This window comes from Chaetomium strumarium (genome assembly GCF_033439665.1).
Source record: "Chaetomium strumarium strain CBS 333.67 chromosome Unknown B0T15scaffold_6, whole genome shotgun sequence".
Lineage (NCBI taxonomy): Eukaryota > Fungi > Ascomycota > Sordariomycetes > Sordariales > Chaetomiaceae > Chaetomium > Chaetomium strumarium.
In genome coordinates this window covers 2,952,214-2,976,064 of record NW_026944434.1, presented here as the reverse complement: position 1 = coordinate 2,976,064, position 23,851 = coordinate 2,952,214, and the positions used below count along the sequence as shown (strand labels likewise).

Here is a 23,851-nt window from a genome sequence, read left to right as displayed (position 1 = left end):
CGGGACCTGTTGCCCCGGGGGAATTGTTTCAACATCTTCTTGGCGGCGTGCCTCCGCGAATAACAGGGCAAACGAAAATGGGAGAGAGGATGTCTCGGGCTCTCGGCATATCCTCCTGATCCCTGAATAATATCCGATTGTCCTAAGCGATCTTCGTAGGGTAAGGTATGTACTCCTCAGTTGCGCTCCGCAACAATCGAAACCTCGAAGAGCCCGAACCGAACCCTTCCTGCAACACCTCGCCAAACAAAACCCACCACCAAATGGCACCAATACTCGCCAAAACAGGCCAAAACAAACCTCACCGCAACGCCCTCATACCTTAGAGGTAACCAACCTCAATCATAAAACCCATGGGGCCAGCAACCACCCCTTCAGCGACAGCAGACCCTGTGGCATGACAGCGACCCGCCGCAGCAGTTGCATCCAATGGTCATGGAGCCGCCGCGCAGGTGAAGGTCATTCTCGGGTTGCGGGCGCGGCTCGCTTTTCTATATTTTGAGTTGGCGCGCATGGGATGTCAGCAATGGCCTGGTCTTGATCGCGATCAGGAATTTGAACCTACCGGTTGCTGCGTGATGATCTCTGCTGACGTTCTGCCGGGCGCGGACGCGGAGGAGGTTAGCGCCGCCTCCATGGGCGCCTGCTGTCGCGGTGGTTCGACGGTGGGCATTCTGTGAGCGTGTGTTTTGTTTTCTGGGATGGTTGAATTTGACTGCTTGAGTTTTGTGAGTGGTGGAAGATTGGGAGGATTGAGGGGTTGTGATGGTTCGGTAAGTGGAAGTGCTGAGTAGAGATTGCAGTCGCACTCACCGCCGCCGGTTGCGGGTATGACGAGACGGTTGGTTTTAGCTTTTCTGGCGCCCATCCCAACCGAGTCAATCTCGAAATGGCTGGAAGCACTTGGCGCATACACCCGCGCTGGTTGGTTGCACAAAGCGGAACCAAGTAGCGTTCGATTCAGCTGAAGCCAAGGCACTGCTAGTGCACTGCTGGCTGCAGATAAATGCCGTGGCTGGATGGCGCGGAGCCCCGCAAGTGAACATGAGTTACAACATGACGCGGCGTGCCGAGCATCTAGAGGCGAGGAATCAAAATTTAAGGCTAAGGTATACAAGCGCGGGAGGTGAGATCAAGGTTCCAACCGTTGTTTTGACAGAGCTTGAACTTCTCCGTTATTGGCAGCCTCACGACTGTAGAGATGCTCAAATTGTGAGAGATTGGCTTAGGAGCGGCGATGTCGGCGTAAGGGGCCAGTTCTTGCACAACATCTAGCGTCAAGTGTACCTGTAGGTAAGGTATCTAAGGCTCGGTCTCTTTGGCGAACCGGCCAATGCTGCAACCCGCTATGTATGATCGGACGTCAAGGCAGGGCTTTTCATTGATTTGTTCTCATTAAAGATACTTAGTATTATCGGGTTGCAGGACATCCAGGGGCCACCTGTGATGTTGTCCAAATCGTACCTAACAGCAGTAACGTATGTGACTCTTCAAATACCTAAATTGACGGAACCAACCCTGCTAATAAGCATATCCGTAGATTGGAGATTGTCTGGATAAAGCGCGCGATGACGTGCGTCGTCTGGCTTTCAATAGTATCTCACGGTTTCTCAGCTCGTATCCTGCGCATAACCTCGGCCACGGCTTCTCTGAACAGCCACATAGCATAAGCCTTGTGCAGCGAAAACAGGATATCAGGCTTCAGGGGCTTGTCAACCGTAGGGTTGCATGACATGTGGCTTATGTAGACCCGGATGCTGTCGGGACGCTTGCTCCCGTCCCGGAGGATGGTGAATCTGTGCACGCCGGCGAACTGGGCCGTGTCCGAGCCGAAGACAATGTCAACATACGAGCTCGACGCTTCCGTCTTCTTCTTCTTCGCCGCCACAGACGAGGAGGGCTCGGCCAGCTCAACGTGGGCGACCTGGAACGCCCCGAAGAGTATTGTATAAAGCGGAGGCAGGACATCGCCCTCGAAACGCTCGATGTCCCAGATAGGCGGTGGGAGTGATGAACTCGTTGAAGGGATTGCTGTGACAAGCTTTTAGTCAACTACTAACCCACCCATCAGAGGAGGTAACACCACCTGACCTGTGAACTTGACCAAATCAGGTCTTGCGAGCCTCAGCAGCGCCCTCTCAGGAGCGAATACCCGGCCGCCGAAGAAGCCCCTGACAAACGCAGCCAGGAGGGCCTCATCTTTCAGGCCCTGGGCGGCTGGGGGTACATCGACGTCCATGAAGCGCGAGTCGACCAACGCGGTGTGGCCGTGGGGATTGATCATGGTCTTCCTCGTCGCTGAATCATTGAGGGAGTCGGGAATGCTATCCACCTCAGTGATACGCCGCCGCGGGGCTGGGGCCATCTTGAAATAGACGGTGATGACATGTTTGGTGAGCAGCAGAACGACGCCTGCAGAGACTAGTCGCGTTGGTGTTAGTTGCGAGTTCATCTTGATGATGACCTCGGAAATTACAGGGGTTCACAGATATTGGCGCAGACAGGGGGCATTGCCATCGTTCAAAAGCCTAGGTATATATATATATATATATATGCCAGGAACTCAGCTACATAAGTATGACTCTTAATCACTTGCACCGGGCCATTCAAGGCCCAAGGAGGGTTCCTCGTCTCGCCTAAACGATCAATATTCAAGGTCACTTGACGTGAGCGAACCACCCAGTGCATCCGGTTCTGCCCGCAAGCGCCCCGGCATGGTGGAACAGTGGGGGCTGACATTGTGTTTAACGTACATAGCGGCTGCTTCGGGCCGGGTCGCGCGAGCGAAAAAGCGGCGAACCCCGCTCACACCCATTGGGTGGGTAAGCCGGAGCCCCTGTGCGCGACAGAGCAAATGATTCCCTTCCGCTTTATTCCGCCACGATCAGCAGCCGCACACGTCCACCAAGGCGATGGTCGGGTCATGATCCGACACGACGTCGTCGAAGGCGGCCCACGAGTTGAGATGGAGGTGCTCGACGCGCGTGGTCTTGCTGTGCGCCAGCGCAGGGCTGACAAACATGTGATCGAGAGCTTGGGCGTTCATGTCATATGCGCTGTATTTTTGGTTTTCTCCTGGTCAGCAAAATTACCGCTTCCTCCAGGTTCCCGCGTCGGAATGAATACTACCACTGCTAGGAGTAGTAGTAGCAGTAGGCACCACATACTATGTGTATCGCTCCTCGACGGGCACGTTGGTGGCCTCGTCGATGTCCACCATCTTAAACATGGCCGAGAAGGTCTTGAGAGGTTGCACGAAGGAGAACTCGTTGAAGTCCCCGGCCGCGATAACGCGCGCGGATGGATCAAGAGCCAGGATTTCGGCAATGAACGACTGACCTTTTTGTTAGCAAAGCTCAAGACAACACCTTATTAGGTGCTGATATTGGGAAGGGATGCGGTACTCACCCCCGTCACATTAGCCTGCGCCATCCGGGCCTGCACGGCGCCGTTGATGGGCGGCCTCACATCGCCATGCAGCGACGTGCCGCCGCCTTTGCTCGACCAGTGCACGTTGACCGTGTAGAACGGCCTGTTCGCCCCCTTGGCCTTCCACGCCGCGGCAAGGGGTTTCCGACTGGCTTCCCACGCGGCATTGGCGGGGTCGATGCGGCCGGGGTTGAACGAGAGGGTCGGGGCACCGCCGAGGCCTTTATTACCCTTGCCCGGGGCAGGGACAACCTCTGTAGCGTCGTTGGAGCCGCCCGGGTTGGGCTTGTATAAGCTCAGCACTTCCGGGCGGTAGAGATACGCCACGCGGATGTTGCCACCCGGCTGGCCGCCGTCCTCATCAGAGACCGGGTCGATGTCGGTGAATTCATAGGCCACGCCGCTGAGGGTCTTGATGGCGTCGACAAGAGCGGCGAGGGTGGCGTTGGCGTCGACGACGCCGTCATCCGTGGGCCCGTTGTTGTCCTGGATCTCCTGGACGAACATGAGGTCGGGCGTCTTGAGGTAGTCCACGATGTGGGCGGCAACTTTGGGCAGATGGGCCGATGTCGGCGCCATGTTCTCAACATTGTAGCTGCCAACCGTGAGGGCTTTGCACTTGCCCTGGCTGCGCAGAGAGGTGGGAGAGACGGATGCGGACGCGGAAACGGTCGTCTTGATGGCGGTCAGGGGCAGGATGTTATAGAAGCCGAAGGCCTGCTGGATGATCCCGGTGATGTCTTCGAATTGATCGCCCATCTTGGACGTTGTGGGGTTCTTGGTCCCGTCCAAGGGTGTCCCGACGATGATGACTTCGGGGTTGGAGTCTGCCGGTCTGGTGTGAGTACGAACCTGAATAAGGTAAACATCGCAGAAATCCCAGAGGCTCACTCACCCTTGTCCGACATGGTCACACCGCCATGCTTGTTCTTCCCCGTCACGACCCAGTCGCCAACTACCCAAGTGTCGCCATACTTGTTCGGTGTCTTGATGGCCTGGGGCTTCTTGATTGTGACCAGCTCACCGCTGAGGCTCTCCCAGAAGTCTAGACCGTACTTCGCGGGATCCAGGATGGGGTTCGCCTCGGATATGTTGGCGACTGCATTCGGCAAGCTGTAGATGTCGCCGCCATCGAGACTGCTGTACTGCGCTGTCGGGGGCGACGGAGTGTCCTTGCCAATGACGAGCGGCGTCACTGTGTGTCCCGATGACAGCACGCGCACGTTCTTCGGCGAGGTGATCTCGGTCAGATAGATGTACGTGGCACTCGAACGGTACTCGGACACTTTCCCGTCCAGGCTGATGATGTCCCCAACGGTCAAGTTGGCGCCCACGCTGTTGCTGAAGACGTACACGGCCTCCGACGTGGCCTCGTCGTCATCTGGCGTTGTCGACCGGATCCAGATGCCGTTGGGTCCCTTGGCAATCAGCAGGCCCGTCACATTCGTCACGGACTTGCCCGAGTAAGGCGAGATGAACTTGTTACCGTTGATCTCGGCAATGGTCAGGGCGGCAGCCAGCGACTGGAAGCCGGCAAGGGCCCAGCAGAGCACCGGTGTTGGCCTCATGGTGAGCTGTGGGTGGGCAGGGTCCGCGCGGTGACACAGCTTGCACCCCCACGGCGATCATGGCAGCGGGACGGTGCAGTTATATAGGTACATACTGCAGAACTAGCACGCAGCTGTCATCGCACGTGCCACCGGAAATTGAAAACGCGTCCAGACTTCAGAGCGATAGGGCGGAAATCCAGCGTTGCATCCGCTCCGTTACTCGGTGTCGCGATGGGGAATTTCAGGGGTTCGGCCGTGTTATTGGCCCGGGCGCTCAGCACGTTGCAGCCAAAGACCTGCCTGAATGGACAGGTGCTGAAGCTGCCAAGCTCGCGCCAGCTCTCTAGCGGATGGCTCCGAGTATCGATTGGTACCGAGGTGCAGGGCCCAAACTTAAACAAGGAGGTCCGATTTGATAAAAGCGCGACTCCGCGCCTCGTGTGGCCCGGAGAACACCACGCAACTGATGAGCCAGAGATGGCCTTGTGTGGTGACTGCCCACTACTAGTAATCACCACCATCCCGTCAGTCCTCTATCCGCGTCCGGTTTATTGCAGAAGACATGACGTCTCTTCCGACAATCAGTAATCCGTACAGGCCGCATCCTGGCTAAGCCGATACGCAGCTCAGGGACAGGGGGTGGGATGGCCGCATAGGAAGGTGAGTCTGACGTGGAACAAGGCCCGGAAGAGATTCAAGCCCGCTTTTTATGACTGGGCTCATCGCTGTGTTTGAGCCAGTCTTCTCGAAAGTAGCACCAGACGTCCCGTCGTCTTTTGATCCTGACATGATTCAAACCGGGGAAGCGAAGCCGCTGCTGTCCAAGTACATTTTCCCCGACATACACCGATGTCGGCTCGAATCTGAAAACGACAAGCCCTTCCCTAGTATTCATATGCCAGACGAGAGAAGAGTTAGTTTTCGGAACCTTTCCGCAATATTATTAGGCCAGGCCTCGCAAGAGAACTCGAGGAATATGCCAAGTTCTTCGAACCGTCTGTGGTTTGAAGTCTCATTGGGCGCCCAAAACGGGCACTTGATGACAAGCCTACTCGGGTCATGGTTGACTTGTATGATTCGGACGAGAAGACAACTTGCTTCTTCAAGGCAGTTGAGGGGGAATGGGTCGTTCCATAGATTCCAGGTAACGTGCGCGGAAACCGTGATAGCGTTTCGAGACAGTTTAATTCTGCTGATACTATTTCCCGGTGTCTAGATACGTATGTTCTCCCCAGACACCAGCCCAACAAACGCTATCCCGCGATATATCGTGCCGATGACCACCAGGACGCCCAAGTTTCTCCCCATCTGATCCAAGTCAAAGCCAACGAGCCTCGCTGCTAGGTCTGCATCGTAGATATATCGGAGTGGATTGACTAGCTGACCAAAGTAAATCTCGGCGAGCCACACGCCGGGACTTGCGCGCCATAGCCACTCCAAATGCCTGTACGTTTCAACTCGGTCAGCAACCCTAGTTGGTGGAAGGCAGGTAGGTAAGGGGCGCAAACAACAACAACTCCAAAAAGAACGAAGAAAAAAAGGAACTTACCAGCCCTTAACGGTATTCAACGACGGCGCGGTGCCCGACAGAATGCCCACAATCAGCGCCACCATGGTTGCCACCAACGGCGCGGCCTCCCGCCGGACCACCATGCTCACACAGCTGGCCAGCCCATAGATGCAATAAAAGTAAAACAGGTTCGTCACAAACGCCACGCCAAAGGGCACAATGGGCACGCTGAGCAGGAGCAGCGGCGCGGTGAAGTGCAGGCAGGCCAGCGCCATGCGCGGCAGCACGCTCACGTTCTTAGCCACAAAGTAGGCCAGCCGCGAGTGGCCGGCGCGGGCCTCGCGGCGGTGCAGCAGCATCTCCTCGGAGAAGAACCGCACCCCGGGCGCCGACGACACCAGCCCGATGGCAATGGCCGCCAGCAGCGCGATCTCGGGCGCCGACTCGACGTCCATGCTCACCGAGAGGATGTCGTAGGGCGGATGGTAGGGACCCAGGAAGAGCACGCCCTTCTTGGGGCTCTCGGCCAGTCCCAGCAGCAGGCCCGCCAGCGCGGCGAGCCCCAGCTCGAACACCAGGCTGGCCGGGTCGCGCTGCTGCTGCCGCAGCGCCCGGGAGAGGCAGAGCATGGTTTGCCGCGGCCGCGGCGCTCCCCGCTTGGCGAGGTGCTGCTGCATGGTCAGGAGGTCGCGGCGCGGGTCTGGTTGCTGAGTGATGCGCCGCGGGAAGACCACGCCCGGGAGGCCGCCGATCACGGAGTCGCGGAATGTGGTCATTTTGTTGCTGCAGATGGAGATGAAGCTGGCCCGCGGGAGGAGTGCAGGCTTGTTGTTGGTCGTGGTAGGTTTAGGGCTGGAGCTTCTTTCTTCCGGTGGGGGGTTGCTAGAGTCGATGTTGGTGCTGTCGATGTTGGTCTCGTCGTTGTTGCTGTCGTCCTGGCTGCGGTCCTCGGTGTCGCTGCTGCTTTTTTCATCCGGTATTGGGGGGCAGAGAGTCGGGGCCCGCGAAGGAGCCTCTGTGGTGGTGCCGCTCGACAGATCCCCAGCGCTCGGCATGGCTCGAACCGATGGATTGGGGTTCGCGTCGATGGTGCTGATGGCTGCTGAACTAGCGCCGTAGCTAGAGGCCCTCCAGTGCTTCACCAGCCGGTCTTTGGAGATGTCGCCTGTTCCCTTGTACGGTCGGCCGTTGCCCGTGATGATGTCGGTCACGATGTCGGCGGAATTGGCATATGGTGGGAAGCGGTAGCCGAGCTTCTCGAAGAAGGCGCGCACCTCGGTCCCTGGCCCTTCGTACAACTGCTGGCCGTTGGCCAGGAGGATGAGATCGTCGATCATATCGAAGATCTCCGCACGCGGCTGGTGGATTATGACAACGACAGTGATGCCCAGCCGCGTGATTGCCTTGAGCATGCCCATAATAGAGCTCGCGGCCGTGGAGTCGAGACCGGACGTCGGCTCGTCCAGGAAGATGGCCATCGGCGCGGCGGCCAGTTCCACGCCGATGCTGACGCGCTTGCGTTGACCGCCGCTGATGCTGAGCTTGCCGACACTCCCCACCATCGAGTCCTTGACGTGGGAGAGCTCGAGGCAGCGGACGACCGAGTCGACGTGAGCCCGGATGTCGTCGTCCCCCCACGCGCGCGGGAGGCGGATGCGGGCCGAGTGCAGTATGTTCTCGTACACCGTCAGGTCCGGCAGCACAATGTCGTCCTGTGGGACATGGCCGATCAGCTTCTTGTAGCGCTGGAGCTTGTCCGGCACGCCGTTGATGGTGATGTTGCCGCGCGCGCCCTCCACCCTGCCCATCAAGACATTGACAAAGGTCGACTTGCCCGCCCCTGAGCCGCCCATGATGGCAGTCAGGCGGCCGGCTCGGATGGAGCCGCTGATGTTTTGCAGGATCGGTTCATTGCCGCCTTTGGGCCGGCAACTGAGGTCGGAGTAGCCAAAGGAGAGACCACCAAAGTCCGCCGTTACGTCGGTCACCCTGCGCATTGACTCGACGAAGGCTCGGAGCTCGGACGAGGGACTGCTCTTGAGGGTGTCCTGGGTTGCGGCCTGGACGCCGCCGTCGCCGTGGCACACCCCTGCTTCCACGTCTGTCATCTCCGGGCCGTTCAAACTATCCGAAGTCTTGGGACGGTGTTCCTGCGTGCCCCTCGCTCTCACCGACTTGCGCCAGCGAAGCACGAGGAAGCCAATTAGCAGGAGAAGATCAAGTGCCGCCATGATGCTGATGGGTATGAGATAGCGCTGGTACATGGAACCTTCGGGACAGTAACTTCCGGTGGCACACGGTGTCGGTGTCACGGCTCCCTGCTGGCAATAGGAACCCTTGGGACACCGGAGCTTCTCCTTCCCTCCTGGTGGGCAGTAATATCCTGATTGGCAGATGACGGGCTCGAAGGGCCCCATGGCGACGATGCTATCATTGACGATGCATTGGAGGCTCCCGAGCCTGGCACCCTGACACTCGTTGAAGGGGGGGCAGTATTGAGGGAGTGAGTTGACAGTGTTGTTCGCGCCTGTGGAATGTAGGACAGCTTTTGGTAAGTAATTCCTACTAACTTCATTCGCATTAGGGACGTGTAGTACGCACACAAAAACCCCGGCAGACAGCCATTTGCCTGCCAATGTGACACGGTCTGGATTTGCAGCGGAACAGCACCGGCTCGCCAACACGGCGCTGCATCGACGGGCACTTCTCCTCGCTCAATCTGGCTCGCAGCCCGGTAAAAGGACGTCGAGAAGGCCGTGTGGTTCTCGCCGGTGCAGGCCCGGTCCCAGACGCTCAAGCTCTCGAGTCCAGGAACCAGCGACCCCGAGGCCGTGTCCCATTGCAGGGACGCGGACGTGTCGGGAGGGTTTGTTGCATCGTCGATGGATATCGGCCGTATGTCGGACACTTCACCCCTGTCGTCGTGCCTCGGCCGGAACCACTTTCCAGTCGTGGCCGTGCTTGCGCCCTCGATCCGGTTCCCGACGCATCGCCACAGGTATTCCGGCCTGCCATCGGGCGGTGATGGTCCCGGTGGAGCCTGACGCTGGCAGAGGCAAGCCTCAGTGTCGAGGAAACTTGGTCCCCCAGGCCGTCGCAGCGGAAGAAAGGGATCCTGCGGCAAATATTCGGTGCTGTTCGAGATTGATGCAGGGTCAGTCTCCCACAGTTTCGTAATATTGAAGCCGCTTTTCGTAATATTGAAGCCGCTTGGAGAAGCCATCATGCCGTCAGACAATATTCCTGCCTACGGACGGTGCCCTGTCACTTGACCCCGATGTTTCTGGTCCAATACATATACCAGTCGATATGGGCCATCTTAGGCATCCTAGAGGCGGGTTTGGGTCCCGCAGTTGAAGCGTAGTATGGCGCAGCGAGACAATGACCGTTCCCCCTAGGCTCCATCATCGGTTGGTGGTAGAAGGGCTCGACTTCCGGGCTCGGATCTTAGCTGCCTTGGCAGTCCTCGAATCCCCATCGTTCATGGCCGTCTCGGACAAGTTCCGATCTTGGTGCCAGGGTGTTACAAGGGTTCAAACCCGCGGATGAGCGAGCATCGGATCGGCAACCTAATCGGATGCCAAGGACGACGCCGCGACGATGCGGCGCAGAGCCAACCTATTCATAAATGTGGAAATTCTGCGCCTGTCTCACCGTGTCGACTTTACCATAACAGGGGTCTTGTCGTTGTTTCGTAACAGCGGCCATGCCAGAAGGATCATTGCCGGCGGATTGCCCCTTGTTTCTCTTCTCCAACGACGGCATATCCTAAAACAAGCTGCCTAAATCCCATGATAGGAACTTTTCCGATGAATTTCAGGAGGACCTTGTATGGTACATACCTGCCAGGAAAACGAAAGACGAAATTGAGGGGTCATCACCTAAATAAAAGAGAGGCCCATCCTCCCGGAAGAAGCGCAATCTTATTATTGCAGTATTTGGTGCCACACGGATACTGCGAAGACAACGGTCAACCAACTGCTGATGACGTGCATATTAGCCGCATCACTCGCTAAATACCAGAAAGGAGAATGCCTACAATGATAACGTAGCCGGCGAAGGGCGTGTCATCGACCGTAGCCCGTGTACAGAACCTGGTGTCGGATTTCTGACCTAGTCTTAGCTTGCATTCGCAGCCGTTGGTCTGGCGCCTTCAAAGTTGGACTTGCTGATATGGCCTACTTTTTAGGCTTCCTGGCGTTTGGTTCGAAATGGCGACTTTGATTTTCCGGAGAGGTGAGGCTCTGGTGAGGCAAGGCTCCCGAGGCCCTCTGACTTTGCTCGCATTATCTGGTCGAGAACACAGTGTTGGTTCAGAAGGGATCGGACCCCGAAAACCGCTCGGTTCTTCGGGTAGGGAACCACATCATCGACCGTTCTCCACTTCCATGTGTCTGTAACCCCACGCCCGGGAGAGTGCACCGTTTCCGGTATTGATCTTAGCCAGCTTCATGCTACAACGTGGTCGTTATGACCGAGCTTACTGGCCACAGCCTTCGCCCACCGGCCTGACTTCCAACTCAGTAAGACGAACAACCTCGAGGCTTCCTGGCCTTCTCAGACATTTGCGACCAGGTCGGTAAACCGCCTCTCATGGCTCAATGGCACAGTGCCCGGGTAGAAGCTCTTTGAGTCGATTGGAAAGAGATGGAACTCCGGCACAGGGGGCATGACCGTTCCAAGGTCATGGTCGCGTGATCTCCCGTCCGGTCGCCATAAGCCGACGAATTGGATGTGTCCGTCGTTGGTCGAAGTCGAAGGGAAGGAGCGATCAGCGAGGATGACCTGCCTCCACTGCAGCCACAAGGAATTGGAAGATGGCGGCTTCACGACAGTCGGGTAGTGGCTGCCTAATCTTCCAATCGCAACACTGACTTCAGCTCTGATGCTTCCATGTACTGCACCTTGTTTGAACTTCACACTTCGTAGCAACCAACCTCGTCCAGTTGCCGCCGGACCTTGTGGCTATGGTACCAACTCTAATCTTCTAAGCCAGCCTCCGTACCTGATTCCCGACGATGGGCACTCCGTACGATGGTTTGGACGATTTCGGTATGGCAAGTGTCCCTTCTATCCAGAGCTAGTGCTAACGTGCTCCAGACCGTGATGTCCTTGGCCACGACCTTACGGACTTCCAAATCCTGAACGACATCGCTAACTACCGGCAAATCCTTGAATATTTACCCTCTCCAAACCTCTCGCAACCCCCAACCACGTCCAGCAGATATGACAGCGGCCACGGGGCTAACCCCCCTTTGGACCGTTGTCTCGAGCTGGAACCACCGAATGAAGGGATGCTGCTCGAGGATGCCCAACCGATCCTCAACCCGAGTACCTTCTTCGAAGATCAGCCAGCTCCGTATGCCTTGGCCTCTAACAACGCATCACAAAACCGAGTGCCTCTCCTAAGCTCTGGTCAGCGAACAGGTTCTCCGCCATAGTAAGAAGACGATTTGCTGACTGGTTGATGATAGGCACACGTGGAGGCAGCAACCAAATCAGTCGATCATTCAAGCACACTCTCCAAAGCACAGGAAGTTCAAGTCCTACAGCAACACTGAGCGCCCGCAAACAGCAGAATTCAGCGACCTTTCCCTTTGGACTGGTCAGGCAGCAGAATGCGGCTACCTTTCCCTTTGACACAGTGCCAGCTCCGGCTCACTCTTCGCCAACCCGATCTCCCCCAGACAGTCAACGCTCGTCCCACCTATCAACTCCCGTCATTCATGGCATACCGCTCATCAGCCTACGCCAGGCCCTACCAGACAGATGTCGCGCGATCTTCCCTTACGAACTGCTCAACGCAGTGCAATCCAAGTGTTTCAATGTTGTCTACCGGACCAATGACAACCTCGTCGTATCTGCACCAACCGGCAGCGGCAAGACCGCCATCCTGGAGCTAGCAATTTGCAAGCTCGCTCTGGATCGAGGAAATGAAAACATCAAAATAGTCTACCAGGCGCCCACGAAGGCTCTTTGTTCGGAGAAAGCCCGCGACTGGGAGAAGAAGTTCATCCACATGAATCTGAGGTGCGCAGAACTGACTGGCGATACCTCACAAGCGGAAATGAGACGAGTTGGCGATGCTTCTATCATTGTCACTACCCCTGAAAAGTGGGACTCGATCACCCGGAAGTGGCATGACCACCGGAAGCTTCTGCAGATGGTGGAACTGTTCCTCATCGACGAAGCCCACATTCTCAAGGACGCCCGTGGGGCAACGCTCGAGGCCGTGGTGTCCCGGATGAAGACGATTGGGGCCAATGTCCGCTTTATTGCCCTCAGTGCTACTGTGCCCAATTCGGAGGACATCGCACGATGGTTGGGTCGGAACCACACAAATCAGCAACTGCCTGCCCACCGCGAAGTCTTCGGCGAGGAGTTCCGCCCAGTCAAGCTTCAGAAGTTCGTCTACGGATTTGGGTTCAGCAAGGGCAACGACTTCACGTTCGACAAATTTCTCGACCAGAAGCTTCCAGGGATTGTTTCTAAGCACACGCTTGGAAAGCCAGTTCTGGTCTTCTGCTTTACCCGGAAGTCCTGCGAGAATGCGGCGGCAGCGCTGGCGGAATTCGCGTCAGGCAGACCGGAAAGCGAGAATTTATGGCCTGTTCCTTCGAGTCAGGTGTTGGTTGTTAGCAAGGAGCTACAGGAGCTTGTCAAATACGGTGTAGCGTTTCACCATGCGGGTCTCGACGCTCAGGATCGGGCTGCTGTTGAACAGAACTTCTTGAAGGGCCAGTTGGGGGTCATATGCTGCACGTCAACCCTGGCAGTGGGCGTTAACCTGCCTTGCCACACTGTTGTTCTCAAGGGAACGGTGGGCTTCACCGACGAGAGACTGGTAGAGTATTCGGATCTCGAGGTGATGCAGATGCTCGGCCGCGCCGGCCGGCCGCAGTTCGATGACAGTGCAACCGCCATCATTCTGACCCGAGCCCCCAATAAGGAGCGCTACCAAAAGATGGTGTCTGGACGGGAGATTTTGGAGAGTACCCTGCACCTCAACTTGATTGAACACCTCAACTCTGAGATCTGTTTAGGAACCATCCTTGATCTGGCATCCGCGAAAAGATGGCTTGGCGGCACCTTCCTGAGTGTAAGGCTGAGAAGGAATCCAAACTACTACCAGCTCACTGGGAGGACGACGAATCCTGCTCGAATCGATGAGAGGCTGGAGGAGATATGCGAACGCGACATCAAGCAGCTACAGGATGCAAAGCTCGTCACTGGCCAGGACACGCTCCGAAGCACCGAATATGGACGTGCAATGTCCAAGTACATGGTTCAGTTCGACACCATGAAGCTGCTGTTGCGAATTCCCCGCGCTGTCGGGATGGAGGCTTTGGTACGCACCTCCTGCCTAACTCCTCGATCGTCTTTCGCCACCGTTAACTGGCTTGCTTAGATAACAATTCTTTCACAAGCAAACGAGTTCAATGAATTCCGTCTCAAGCAAGCGGAAAGGCCGCTCTTCCGCGAAATAAACCAGTCCCCTCTGATCATGTATCCGATCAAGGACCCGGTGACCCAGGCGAAACACAAGGTCTCGCTTATGATCCAGGCCCATGTCGGATGCGTGCAGTATCCCGACTCGAGCGAGGCGGCGAGGTTACGACGCCAGCTTGTGGTGGAGAGGCAACTGATTTTCGAAAGACTGAACCGACTCGTTCGCGCCGTCATTGACTGCAAAGGTCATGATCGTGATTCTGTCGGGACCAAGACCGCCCTTGAACTTGCAAGAGCGCTCGCAGCAGGATCCTGGGAGGGACGAGCTACACAGCTTACACAGGTTCCTCACATTGGACCCGTCGGAATGCGAAAGCTCGCAAGTAAGGGGATCCGCACGGTGCTGGAGCTTGCGGACAAGACCTGCGACGAAATCGAGCGGTTGATGTCGCGGGCGCCGCCTTATGGCAGGACCATGCTAAAGTCTCTCAACAACTTTCCGCGACTGGATATGGAACTGGCGATTGTGGGCTCAAATTTTGAACCGGGTTCGGATCAGCCAATTGTTCTTGCAGTGAAGGCGACACTCCGTTATCTGAACCGCAAAGGCCCGCCGGAATGGGTGAAGCGGATGCCGGCCCTAACCTTCCTTGCTGAAAATGTCAACGGCAACTTGCTGTACTTCTGGCGAGGAAGCATCAAAACGTTGTCCAAGGAGGGCGGCTACGATCTGATGTTCTCAGTTGGGCTGGAAGAATCCAGTGTGACCTCTCGCATGGCCCAGATCATCTGCCACCTCAGTTGCGAGGAGATCGTCGGAACGATCGTGTCAAAGACCCTCAAGCACACGCTGCCGAACCTGGTGGTGCCGTCCTTGGCGATTACGGCCGGTACGGGGCTCAGTACAGAATACAATAAAGAAGGTAGCCAACAAGCCAATGAAGAGGACTACCTTGATGACGACGACATTGATGATCTGGATATGATCATGGCTGCTGAGGAAGCATCGACAGGACCTTCCATGCACCGCACAAGGGAAGTGTCGCCCGAAGAGGAGACTGATGAGTACCCACCGCTCGAGGAGCTGCTTGTTGAGAAGCAAGTTACGGATGAGTTCGACACCCGCTTGGCATGTGTAGATGAGAAGGATAAGCTGCCTAACGGAAACTGGCGATGCCAGCATCGCTGTGCCGGAGGTGCTTTCGTTAAGGCAGGCAGACCATGTGAACACAGATGCTGCATAGAGGGTATCAAGAACCCGCCTAAGAAACAAAAAGCCAAGAGACGACGGGAGGAGCTCCAAGAAGATCAGTCTGATGCAAAGCAGATGAAAAGGCCGAGGGCTCGACAGCAGCAGGAAGGGCCCTTGATTCACGTTTTTGACTCCAAAAACAAGGCTCAGCAAGTTTTGACTCGACCGGCATTGACATTGGGTTCACCGTTCAGCAGCCCAGTCATGTCTCCGAAGACAGTGACACCTCCGACGAGAGTGACGCCTCCGAAAAAGGTGACGCCTCCGAAAAAGGTGGTGCCGCCGAAGAATGTGGAGAACATAGATCTCGATGGTATGGATCTGGAGTGCATCGATCTCACATTCCCAGATACGGATGAGGACGAACTCTGGGACCACGGGGGCCGACTTCATTCTGCGGAGGGGGGAGGGGGAGTGAGTAACGAGCCCGAGACCGCGGGCGTCTTGGACGCAGAAGATCCGGAAGCAAGCAGTCCACAGCAGGTAGGAGTTCCGCCCACGCAATCCATTCCCTCAGTGCAGCTCCATGGCCAAGAGTGCCCCACGTCGGATACGCCGCCTCTCGCCACTCAAGCAGGACGTTACGACCGGTATCTCGATCTTGACAGTATGTCGTTGCTCGAAGTGCTCTCACCGTTACCAGCGCCCACGCCCACCAGCGGAATTGACGTCTTCAGGTCAGGGGCGAGCGATGAGGTGCTCTCTCCAAAGACATCCGGAGAGTTTGATAGCGCTGGACTGGACAGTGTTCATGACACAAGCTCGGATACATCCTCCCCCGACCAGTCCTCTACGGCTCAAATCGTGACGTCCCCTGTAGGTGATGAAGGAAATGCGGCCAACGGACTAAGCCAAAGCCTGGAGAACCAGGGTTCCAATTGCGAGGAGCCAGCCTGGCTTGCTGAGTTTGACCAAGAGTTTGTTGACCTCTTCAGGGGTTATGTGACGTTTGTGTGAGTGTCCAGTCAGAATCGAGAGTTGCTATATTTGCCATGACCGGTAGTAAGGGTGTCAGGGGCCTATAAGTCGATGCGTGGATTTGCTCACAGCTTGCTACATTTTGCTCATGATGGTTTGGCTCATGTCGGGGGTGGGATTCGGAATCGACTGGTTCAGGGTGCATATTGTGAGGTTAAGCACAACCCATGACGTGTGCTGTTAAGTTTGCATGCGGATGTCTAAGGCTACTCCGTATTTAGTCTTGCAATCGAATCAACGGCTTTGATTGTCGTCTCCGAAGTCTTCGCGTCCGCATGACCCGCGCGCAAGGCAGAGATACTTGCGCAAAACATGCTCTCCCCCTCAACCTGATGATACTATTAGCAAATCCAAAGCCGCCACGGTCTTGCGAAATGACCGGATGTCATAGTATTTACAGACTGGATGTGTCGAGTTCGGCCCTATGTGTCTTACGAGGACCGTACAGGTATGCAGCAACTCATGCGTGGAGGGTGCTTTGAGAGTTTGGCGATGTGGCCTAGTCCCCTGAACCCCTTATAAGGGCCTGTGTCCATCCAACGGACCTGGCACTGGTTCTAGCCTCTTACCCAACCTCATGCCTAATCCTAGTACTGTGCTCAAGAGCATCCTGCAATTGCCCATCTAATATCCTGCTTACAGACCAATGGTCTTCACCGTGGCGCCGCCGGCACCCGACTCCAGCAACCGCTGTAGAATCTCAAGGTCCTTTAGTGCCTCAGAGGGTGTCTGCAGAGCATTGACCTTGCCGGCCTCGATTGCCTTGGCAAACGCAGCAACCTCTGCCTTGACACCGGAGCTGTAAGTGAACTCCTTCTTCTCCTCGACCTTTTCGCTGCTCCCATCGCCTTTCCCGGCCACCGTCTTCACCTCGGTCGGGTTCCAAGTCACCGCGCCATTCGTCGTGACGACCTCAACTTCCAGCAGGGACTTGAACTCGGTGCCGAATGATAGCCCAATAGTTCCACTCTTGCCGTTTTCCGTGACGGCCACAGCATGGACGGTGTCGACAGGGGCCAATTGCTGGTTCAGGAGTGCTGTGAAACCGGCTAGCTGCCTGATGTTTGCGCCCGTCGCACCGAGGAGGCATCGCAGGCCGGCGACGAAGTGGACGCCGCCATCGAGAAGGAAACCACCTTGATGCTCCGGAGTTTTCCGCCCTAAAACAGAAGTAAGGTAAGCCAGCCCACTGCAAACCCGTCTCATCGCAGCGAAAAAGGGACAAGGGCTCTCAAAACAAAGGGAATCACGCACATTCCGTGTTGAGGTACTTATTCTCGGGCCTGATGTAGGCATTCTGCTGCAACCGAAAGGTCACCAAGTCGCCCCCGATCTCCCGCACCCTCTGCGCCGCATACTGCAGCGACTCCATAAACCGGAAATTCTCGGCCACGCCCCAGAGCGGCCTTTTCTTCCCTTCCTCTGCGCCGGACCCGAACCCGAACCCTTCATACCACCGGATCAGCGCCTGCGCGCGGTCCACGTCGCCCGCGACGGGCTTCTCCGACAGCACGTGCTTGCCCGCCCGGATGGCGCGCTCCACCACGCCCGGCTGCTCCAGGATGGGCAGGACCACGTCGACGGCGGCGATGTCGTCGCGCGCGAGCAGGTCGGCGAGCGACCGGCCCGCGACCGCGGGGCTGTCATAGTAGATGGCGACCGAGACCGGGTCCTTGGAGAGCGCGGCCAGCGTCTCGGCCGATTGCTGCGAGCGCGAGTAGACTGCTTTGAGCGCTAGGCCCGGGTGGGCTTCTATCGCGGGGAGGTGCTCTGGAAAGCGGGTCAGCACCTTACTTTATCTGGAGACTGTGTCACTGTGTGTGTGTGTGTGACACTGATGAAAATGGGGGAGAGGGGAATGCGTGGGATCTCACCCTCGCGGGCAAAGATGCCTGCTCCAAGTAACGCGATGCCTGTCATGTTGATTCTTTTGATATGCGTCCTTGTTGGTTCCTGAAGAGTGGCTCAGCGATGAGTTTAGCTATGAGACTGGCTGTGAAAAGGTGTCGGAGGAGGTCAGCATTATGAAGCAATGCATGCGTTCATTGAGGTGGAGACCACCGGATAAAAGCCGTCGGCCAGCCAGAATCGGAATCGACGGAGTCAAAAGCTTGGAAGTGGCAACTCCGAACTATCGATCGGCAAAGTGGTGCCGAGGAGGTGGGGCGGAGTTGATGTCCCCAGAGTAGCGCAATTGCCATAATAAGGGGGTATGAAGACATATCAGAGAAACTGAGTCGTTAGGAATTCCTGGGCATGGCCTGTCACACATGTGTAGATAACTCTCATTCTCAATCTCAAGGCCGCCATGAAGGGAACACAATAACCTGTGCTGCGCTAAACCTCGACCCCTTTCCCAGCTCTGCGTGGAATCTAAAATTTGAAAGCAAACTCATCCACCAGTCGTACCACCTTCCGGGCAAGCCCGAAGCTGTGAATGTAGCCGCCAATCGTGCTGAAATCAGGCTCAAAGACCACAAGCTAGGCATGGTACTGGAAGTACCGGTACAGCAGGAACAGGGGCAGAAGACTGGGAAGCAGGCTCTCCATGTACATAAGGAACCAAGGTCCCCCAGAGTCCCAGACTCCCCAAGCAAGCAATACAACCTCTGTGACCCCCTAAGTACAACAAATCGTAGTGCCATAAGCATGAACGACTTTCTGCCGTTGGGCAACTCTTTCTCGACTCGAACTCCGACGGGCCTTAGGGGACGGATCCCCACCAGATGTTGGAGGATCTGGTACTCGCCGAAGCTAACGGACGGGCAGTCTTCCTCACATCGTCGGGAACCTCTTCGGTGGCTGTGATTCCATTCTTAACCGGTTACGAGATACCGCTAACAACAGCAGACCCGTCGCCGCGACCAAAGATAAACGTATACTCCCCAAGGCCACGTTAGACAAACGCGCCGCCATAGGTTGATCTGACCACGCTCACGCCATAGGTTGATCTGACCACGCTCACGTAGGTGCTGTCCATCGTCAGCTCCTCGTCACGCACATCCAGCATCGTCCGTGACACCAAACCAGACGCATCGATCAGGATGCCATGCCCGAAGGTCTTCAACTCCTCTAACGATTCCACCGTACTAATTCGCTGAAACCTGACCCCGGCATCCTCTAGTTTCTTCCTCACCCACGGGAGGAACACGCTAGGGTTGACCACCATGCTACCATCCTAAACCTCGAGCGGGACTCCTCCCTCACCCACCTCAAGCGCTTCGAGTTCCGGCAGTAGGCCCGCATACCAACAACACACGGCAGCTGCCTTGGGCGTAGACACGTCGATCAGCCGCACGCGACGCACGCCGCCCGCGGGATGCTCGATTGCTAATCGACGGAGATAGGCGAGTGCATCGAGTTGCATCTTCTGCTATGGAGAGGCCGGTAATGCTGTCAGGGATCGGTGGTGAGCAAACACCAAATGGGGTTGTTAGATTCTGGTCAGGGGAAATGGAAAGTCAGAGCCCAACACGTAGGAGGGAGGCCTACCCGACGCCAAAGATGGTGATCTTTGTCATTATGGTCGGTGCTTGTGTTGCTAATGGCGAGGTGCGTAGTACTAGTGGTTGCCCCCTGAAAAAGCCGGCTCATGTCACCCAGTGTTTGTGTAAATTGAAACCCTTTAACCTCTCTGCCCCCTTTGTCGATAAACTTCTTACTAGGCTCCCAGGCGTGATGGTGCTGCAGTAGCAATGGTAGCCAGCATAGACGGGCAAGACTTCCGAGACCCAACTCCGTCCTGTAGATTTCTGTCAGCATTTGGCGCCGTATACGAGGCAGGTTGCCCTTCTGAGACATAAATCCACCAGCCCGGTCACCGGTCCCACGAGGGAGTGTGGTGCTGGAACCCTTAGAGCTCCAGAGAAAGACCTGCGCTTGTGTCACGCCCTCCCGGTTTCTCATCCAGTCAAAGGAGATGCAGAACACACCCTCGTCGAGGTGAGTTGGAAAACACACCTGGGCCAGCATATACCGGCAACTCCGCTCCTTCGGTCCCAGCTCCACCGAGAATGGACATTTTTTCTTTGAGCCTCGGCGGCTTTGACGATCCCGACCCAGGACGGCGGAGACAAAGCCAAACCTGTCTCACCGAGGTGCTAGCGCAGCGCGCTATTGCTAGGCTGAGATGCTGGAATGTGATGGATTCGCCTAATTCCAAGTGATCGGGTCCTACAGTAACTAAAGATATTTGGAAATTTGCTTCCCTTCCCCTGTCTCGGCTGGTCTCGAACTTACGAGGGCGCCGCTGAAGCCATCACGCCTCGATCTTGGCTCTCGCTTGCTAGTTCTGCTTTCCGTGATATGTCATTTTTACTGCCGAGTACGCTCCTCCTCGAGCAACGTAAGCTAGTAGGTCAAAGAAAAGGGGAACGGGTAGCGGTCACGGATCTTCGAGCCAGCTCTGCCAGATGGATCAAGGCAATGGTGGCATCAGTGATTCTCCATGTGCTCGAGTAGGGAAGGAGTAGTCCAAGAGGATTCAAACCCTGCTGTGCAAGCCAAATCACGACCCCCACGCTTGGGTGCGTACCAGGACTAGAGGTACCTACGTACCTGTACAATACCGGTGGAGCCCAGGTTGTGAACCCCTGCTCTGCCCACGGGATCCCACCTCGGCCCGAAGCGATCGATCACTCGCGGCTGAGTCTGCCCCGCATTTTTCATCACATTCAACACATCCCCAGTGCATCACGAATCCCGGCAACCGGTAAGCCTTGATTGACACAAGAGTAAGCGATGATGCTGGGTGGTCTGATAAGTGAAACAGGGCGCCGATAGCTCGTCACCTAGGTATGCTCGACAGCGATTTCGCAGCAAAAGTGGGTAATCCAAGCGCATCCTTCGCCGGGTCATGTGAATGTCCAATCTTTTTCGGTTTGGTACATCGAACCCGATTACCCCTTACATACTGCGCACCCTTTCAGTGAAGATGACGGGCAACGGAGCCGAGACCGTCGTGAACGTGTCCTGCTTGCCGTCCAGGAACATCTCCCGGGTTTGGTCCGGCGCAATCGCCATATCATACCTGGACAGGATCTCAGCCACGACCCGCCGCATCTCCAGCATGGCCAAGCGTTTGCCGACGCAGCCGTACGGACCTTTTTGTTTTTTACCCGCGTGGGTCAATTATCAGCTCTACACCAACTAGTAAAGCAGAAAAACAGTTTGGCACCAAAACGAATCAACGATGGAACTTACCGGTGTTGAAGGGGATGTAGACCGACCGATCCTTGATCATCTCGGGCCTGGTAGTCCACCGCTCGGGCACAAACTCGGCCGCGCGCTCAAAGTTCCTCTCGTCGCGGAACACCGTGTAGCTCGGCACCTGCACGATGGTGTCTCCGGGGATATAGGCGCCACTGCTGCCGCCGCCAATGGCCAGCCCCTCCGGCGGGGTCACGCGCTGCGTGCCCGAAGGAACGGGCGGGTGCAGTCTGAGCGTCTCGTTGATGACCGCGTCGAGGAGTGCGACCGTCTGCAGGTTGTCGTGGTCCAGGCTGGGGAGGGCGTCGAATTCGGCCTGGAGACGCCTCACCAGCCCCGGCGGACTCCAGGCCAGCTCGAAGAAGAGATGCACCAGCGCGGCCACGACGCTGTCGCTGCCGGCGATGACGACCAGCTGGGCGTCGCCGTGCAGGTTGCGCCGGTCGCGGGCGGTCTGGGGCCCCTTCTCGTAGGCGCGCAGAATCGGCGAGAAGATGTCGGGCCGGTCGGGCTCCTGCCTGCGGCGCTCGTCGATCTGCTTCTGGATCCAGTCGTAGAAAGCGAGGTACTCGGCGTTGAGCAGGGGCGTGCGTTTCAGGAATGGCAGCAGCCAGGGGATGTGGCTGAAGAAGGCGATGTTCCACATGTCGGCGCGGATGGTCTTGAAGATGTACCCGTCTTGGCCGCTCTCGACCATGTGGGAGTTCTTGTTGAACGAGAGGTCCTCCATTATATCGAAGATCAGGTAGGCGAACCATTGGGCCAGGTCTAGTGGCTGGCCTTTCTCCCGCTCAATGACGGCGAGGAGCTGACTGATGGCTTTATTGATGCGCGGCTCGTAGCCTTGGAGAGCTGTTGCTGGCCAGAACAATGAGTTAGATTGGGCAAGCAAAGATGGGCAAGGGGACTTGGGGACTTGGGGGGTTGCCAGGCACAGCACCTTTGGTGGTGAATCCCTGATCCCAGACTTTGCGACGGCGGGCGTGCTCCTGCTTGTCGCGGGCCATGAACAAGGGCACCCGCGGTTCAAGAAGCGTGTACCAGGGGCCCTTGGTTGTGGGAGACTGGCTGCCGTAGATGGCCTTGACAGCTTCAGGGTCAGCAATGGAAAGCTCTCTCGGCCCTGAAAAGGAACGCGTGTTAGCGCCCGTCGATGGTCACAAGTTTGGGGGTTACTGAGAAAGGAGCCCACCAAGTCGAACGTAATCGCCATATTGCGCGTGCAGCTTCTGGACCTCTTCATAGAGGTGTAGCTTCCGCACTGACCGTGCCGTGATGTAGAAGGTGCTGAGCCGCGCAAGGAACGGGCCAGGGTACTCGGAGAGCCGGTGGAAGAAAGCTCGGTACACAAGCATGCTGCTGTACAACCCAACAACGTGGCAAGCGGCAAGCTGTGTAACCGACGAAAGCGAGATGTCAAGGTACGCATGTGAAAACAGTGCAGTAGCGGCGAAAAGCGTAACATAAGAAACGAAGATGGACGGGGATGCCACATCCCACTCCCCTTTCCGGAACAAGAAGAGGTGAATAACCACGCCGCTGGCGGCGGTCAGCAGAGCCATGGTGTGGGCGGACTCCATAACTCCGTGGCCTAGATGTTCCCTGAAGATGAAGTGGAAGTGTCCCGGAGGGTGAGGACTCGGGGTTATTCTTGGGCGGGAGGTTGAGAACGGTTGGGTTGAGTGAGGGGGTTCATCTTGAAGACTTTAAAACCCCGTCAACGGAGCTCCACGCCACGTTCCACTTTGGAGAAGACGTCTCGTTACAGCAGTGTAACAGTAGCAGGGACTATAGCCGGGAGGGGGTGTTGCACTCTCTCGCACACGCCCCACAATATTTCACGCCTCGAGGACGCGGGGTGCGCTGAGGGTAGATAGTTTGATCCTTCTCAAAAGATGGGCGTCGGGTCTAGATACTGCTAGCTCTGATGGCAAACTCCGCGGTTGGAGAAAATGTGAGATATGGCGTGGCAGAGCGCCACAGTAGAGGTACCTTACCTAGGATGACAGAGCGGCCCGAGCGGATCACAACGAAGCTGTTCTGCCCAACCCTACTAATCTATACCCTCTAGATCCAGCGACCATTACCAAAACTGCTCCCCAGGGAGTTGACGACTACGCGTGATGCATATCTACGCCCATCATGTTGGCACGTCAAGCTAGCCGCTGCAGTCAGCTCCCAGTCTATGCGACAGTTTACCGGTGATGTGGCGGGAGGATCTAGGCCGCTTGAGGAGGATCACCACTAGCCTTGAACCTATAGTCCGAGGGACAAGACGGATCTACTGAGAGACGAATTGCCAGTTGGTGATGTGCCCCATGCACACCGAGCATCTTGCTACAATCCAGAGGAAGAGAGCACATCCCTCGGCACTGACTGGCTAAAACCACCGATGGTCTGTCCGATAGCTTACATTACCTGTCAGTCGCCACTCGATATGGCTTGCGTTCTCCTTCTCATTCGGAATTAGCTTAC

General features: G+C 56.6%; 8 protein-coding genes across 8 annotated transcripts; 1 reads left to right on the top strand and 7 right to left on the bottom strand.

The window, feature by feature from the left end:
• Positions 1 to 374: 374 nt before the first annotated feature.
• Positions 375 to 673, bottom strand: B0T15DRAFT_496256 (uncharacterized protein; the record flags this gene model as incomplete). The annotated part of the gene is made up of 2 exons (XM_062867167.1): positions 375 to 491; positions 566 to 673. 2 exons carry the CDS (start codon positions 671 to 673, stop codon positions 375 to 377), a joined length of 225 nt encoding a protein of 74 aa, XP_062719505.1.
• A 694-nt stretch (positions 674 to 1,367) lies between these two features.
• Positions 1,368 to 2,521, bottom strand: B0T15DRAFT_541062 (uncharacterized protein). Its single transcript, XM_062869829.1, has 2 exons — positions 2,092 to 2,521; positions 1,368 to 2,031 (listed from the first exon to the last, which is right to left on the bottom strand). Exons 1-2 carry the CDS (start codon positions 2,450 to 2,452, stop codon positions 1,601 to 1,603), a joined length of 792 nt encoding a protein of 263 aa, XP_062719504.1. The 5' UTR covers positions 2,453 to 2,521; the 3' UTR covers positions 1,368 to 1,600.
• Positions 2,522 to 5,272, bottom strand: B0T15DRAFT_439507 (Endonuclease/exonuclease/phosphatase-like protein). Its single transcript, XM_062865894.1, has 4 exons — positions 4,325 to 5,272; positions 3,409 to 4,256; positions 3,168 to 3,334; positions 2,522 to 3,056 (listed from the first exon to the last, which is right to left on the bottom strand). The coding sequence occupies exons 1-4, from the start codon at positions 4,995 to 4,997 to the stop codon at positions 2,885 to 2,887; spliced, it is 1,860 nt and encodes a 619-aa protein (XP_062719503.1). The 5' UTR covers positions 4,998 to 5,272; the 3' UTR covers positions 2,522 to 2,884.
• An 870-nt stretch (positions 5,273 to 6,142) lies between these two features.
• B0T15DRAFT_560977 (uncharacterized protein) lies at positions 6,143 to 9,997 on the bottom strand. The gene is made up of 3 exons (XM_062870548.1): positions 9,091 to 9,997; positions 6,529 to 9,016; positions 6,143 to 6,423 (listed from the first exon to the last, which is right to left on the bottom strand). The coding sequence occupies exons 1-3, from the start codon at positions 9,713 to 9,715 to the stop codon at positions 6,192 to 6,194; spliced, it is 3,345 nt and encodes a 1,114-aa protein (XP_062719502.1). The 5' UTR covers positions 9,716 to 9,997; the 3' UTR covers positions 6,143 to 6,191.
• A 1,358-nt stretch (positions 9,998 to 11,355) lies between these two features.
• B0T15DRAFT_439501 (uncharacterized protein) lies at positions 11,356 to 16,363 on the top strand. Its single transcript, XM_062865893.1, has 4 exons — positions 11,356 to 11,541; positions 11,590 to 11,894; positions 11,951 to 13,837; positions 13,898 to 16,363. The coding sequence occupies exons 1-4, from the start codon at positions 11,508 to 11,510 to the stop codon at positions 16,145 to 16,147; spliced, it is 4,476 nt and encodes a 1,491-aa protein (XP_062719501.1). The 5' UTR covers positions 11,356 to 11,507; the 3' UTR covers positions 16,148 to 16,363.
• On the bottom strand, positions 16,343 to 18,353 carry B0T15DRAFT_541051 (oxidoreductase-like protein). The gene is made up of 3 exons (XM_062869828.1): positions 18,043 to 18,353; positions 17,423 to 17,938; positions 16,343 to 17,328 (listed from the first exon to the last, which is right to left on the bottom strand). Exons 1-3 carry the CDS (start codon positions 18,086 to 18,088, stop codon positions 16,805 to 16,807), a joined length of 1,086 nt encoding a protein of 361 aa, XP_062719500.1. The 5' UTR covers positions 18,089 to 18,353; the 3' UTR covers positions 16,343 to 16,804.
• A 188-nt stretch (positions 18,354 to 18,541) lies between these two features.
• Positions 18,542 to 19,640, bottom strand: B0T15DRAFT_439495 (uncharacterized protein; the record flags this gene model as incomplete). The annotated part of the gene is given in 5 exon segments (XM_062865892.1): positions 18,542 to 18,623; positions 18,824 to 18,970; positions 18,997 to 19,049; positions 19,071 to 19,346; positions 19,365 to 19,640. 5 exon segments carry the CDS (start codon positions 19,533 to 19,535, stop codon positions 18,542 to 18,544), a joined length of 729 nt encoding a protein of 242 aa, XP_062719499.1. The 5' UTR covers positions 19,536 to 19,640.
• A 1,202-nt stretch (positions 19,641 to 20,842) lies between these two features.
• On the bottom strand, positions 20,843 to 23,113 carry B0T15DRAFT_282806 (cytochrome P450 monooxygenase-like protein). The gene is made up of 4 exons (XM_062863602.1): positions 22,569 to 23,113; positions 22,317 to 22,499; positions 21,371 to 22,228; positions 20,843 to 21,270 (listed from the first exon to the last, which is right to left on the bottom strand). Exons 1-4 carry the CDS (start codon positions 22,954 to 22,956, stop codon positions 21,074 to 21,076), a joined length of 1,626 nt encoding a protein of 541 aa, XP_062719498.1. The 5' UTR covers positions 22,957 to 23,113; the 3' UTR covers positions 20,843 to 21,073.
• Between the last annotated feature and the right edge of the window lie 738 nt (positions 23,114 to 23,851).

What these genes read in the sequence shown, in the direction of transcription:
- B0T15DRAFT_541062 (XM_062869829.1), bottom strand. Translation starts at nt 2,452, where the DNA reads ATGAACTCGCAACTAACACCAACGCGACTAGTCTCTGCAGGCGTCGTT. An exon ending in TGATTTGGTCAAGTTCACAG is followed by an intron (nt 2,032 to 2,091) that starts GTCAGGTGGTGT and finishes AGCTTGTCACAG; the next exon opens with CAATCCCTTCAACGAGTTCA.
- B0T15DRAFT_439507 (XM_062865894.1), bottom strand. Translation starts at nt 4,997, where the DNA reads ATGAGGCCAACACCGGTGCTCTGCTGGGCCCTTGCCGGCTTCCAGTCG. An exon ending in CGCAGGCTAATGTGACGGGG is followed by an intron (nt 3,335 to 3,408) that starts GTGAGTACCGCA and finishes CAAAAAGGTCAG; the next exon opens with TCGTTCATTGCCGAAATCCT. An exon ending in GTCGAGGAGCGATACACATA is followed by an intron (nt 3,057 to 3,167) that starts GTATGTGGTGCC and finishes CCAAAAATACAG; the next exon opens with CGCATATGACATGAACGCCC.
- B0T15DRAFT_560977 (XM_062870548.1), bottom strand. Translation starts at nt 9,715, where the DNA reads ATGATGGCTTCTCCAAGCGGCTTCAATATTACGAAAAGCGGCTTCAAT. An exon ending in CTGTCTGCCGGGGTTTTTGT is followed by an intron (nt 9,017 to 9,090) that starts GTGCGTACTACA and finishes TACATTCCACAG; the next exon opens with GCGCGAACAACACTGTCAAC. An exon ending in TTGAATACCGTTAAGGGCTG is followed by an intron (nt 6,424 to 6,528) that starts GTAAGTTCCTTT and finishes TGAAACGTACAG; the next exon opens with GCATTTGGAGTGGCTATGGC.
- B0T15DRAFT_439501 (XM_062865893.1), top strand. Translation starts at nt 11,508, where the DNA reads ATGGGCACTCCGTACGATGGTTTGGACGATTTCG. An exon ending in CACAAAACCGAGTGCCTCTC is followed by an intron (nt 11,895 to 11,950) that starts CTAAGCTCTGGT and finishes CGATTTGCTGAC; the next exon opens with TGGTTGATGATAGGCACACG. An exon ending in CTGTCGGGATGGAGGCTTTG is followed by an intron (nt 13,838 to 13,897) that starts GTACGCACCTCC and finishes TGGCTTGCTTAG; the next exon opens with ATAACAATTCTTTCACAAGC.
- B0T15DRAFT_541051 (XM_062869828.1), bottom strand. Translation starts at nt 18,088, where the DNA reads ATGACAGGCATCGCGTTACTTGGAGCAGGCATCTTTGCCCGCGAGG. An exon ending in AGGCATCTTTGCCCGCGAGG is followed by an intron (nt 17,939 to 18,042) that starts GTGAGATCCCAC and finishes CCCGCTTTCCAG; the next exon opens with AGCACCTCCCCGCGATAGAA. An exon ending in TAAGTACCTCAACACGGAAT is followed by an intron (nt 17,329 to 17,422) that starts GTGCGTGATTCC and finishes CTTCTGTTTTAG; the next exon opens with GGCGGAAAACTCCGGAGCAT.
- B0T15DRAFT_282806 (XM_062863602.1), bottom strand. Translation starts at nt 22,956, where the DNA reads ATGGAGTCCGCCCACACCATGGCTCTGCTGACCGCCGCCAGCGGCGTG. An exon ending in TGGCGATTACGTTCGACTTG is followed by an intron (nt 22,500 to 22,568) that starts GTGGGCTCCTTT and finishes GTTCCTTTTCAG; the next exon opens with GGCCGAGAGAGCTTTCCATT. An exon ending in TCAGGGATTCACCACCAAAG is followed by an intron (nt 22,229 to 22,316) that starts GTGCTGTGCCTG and finishes GGCCAGCAACAG; the next exon opens with CTCTCCAAGGCTACGAGCCG.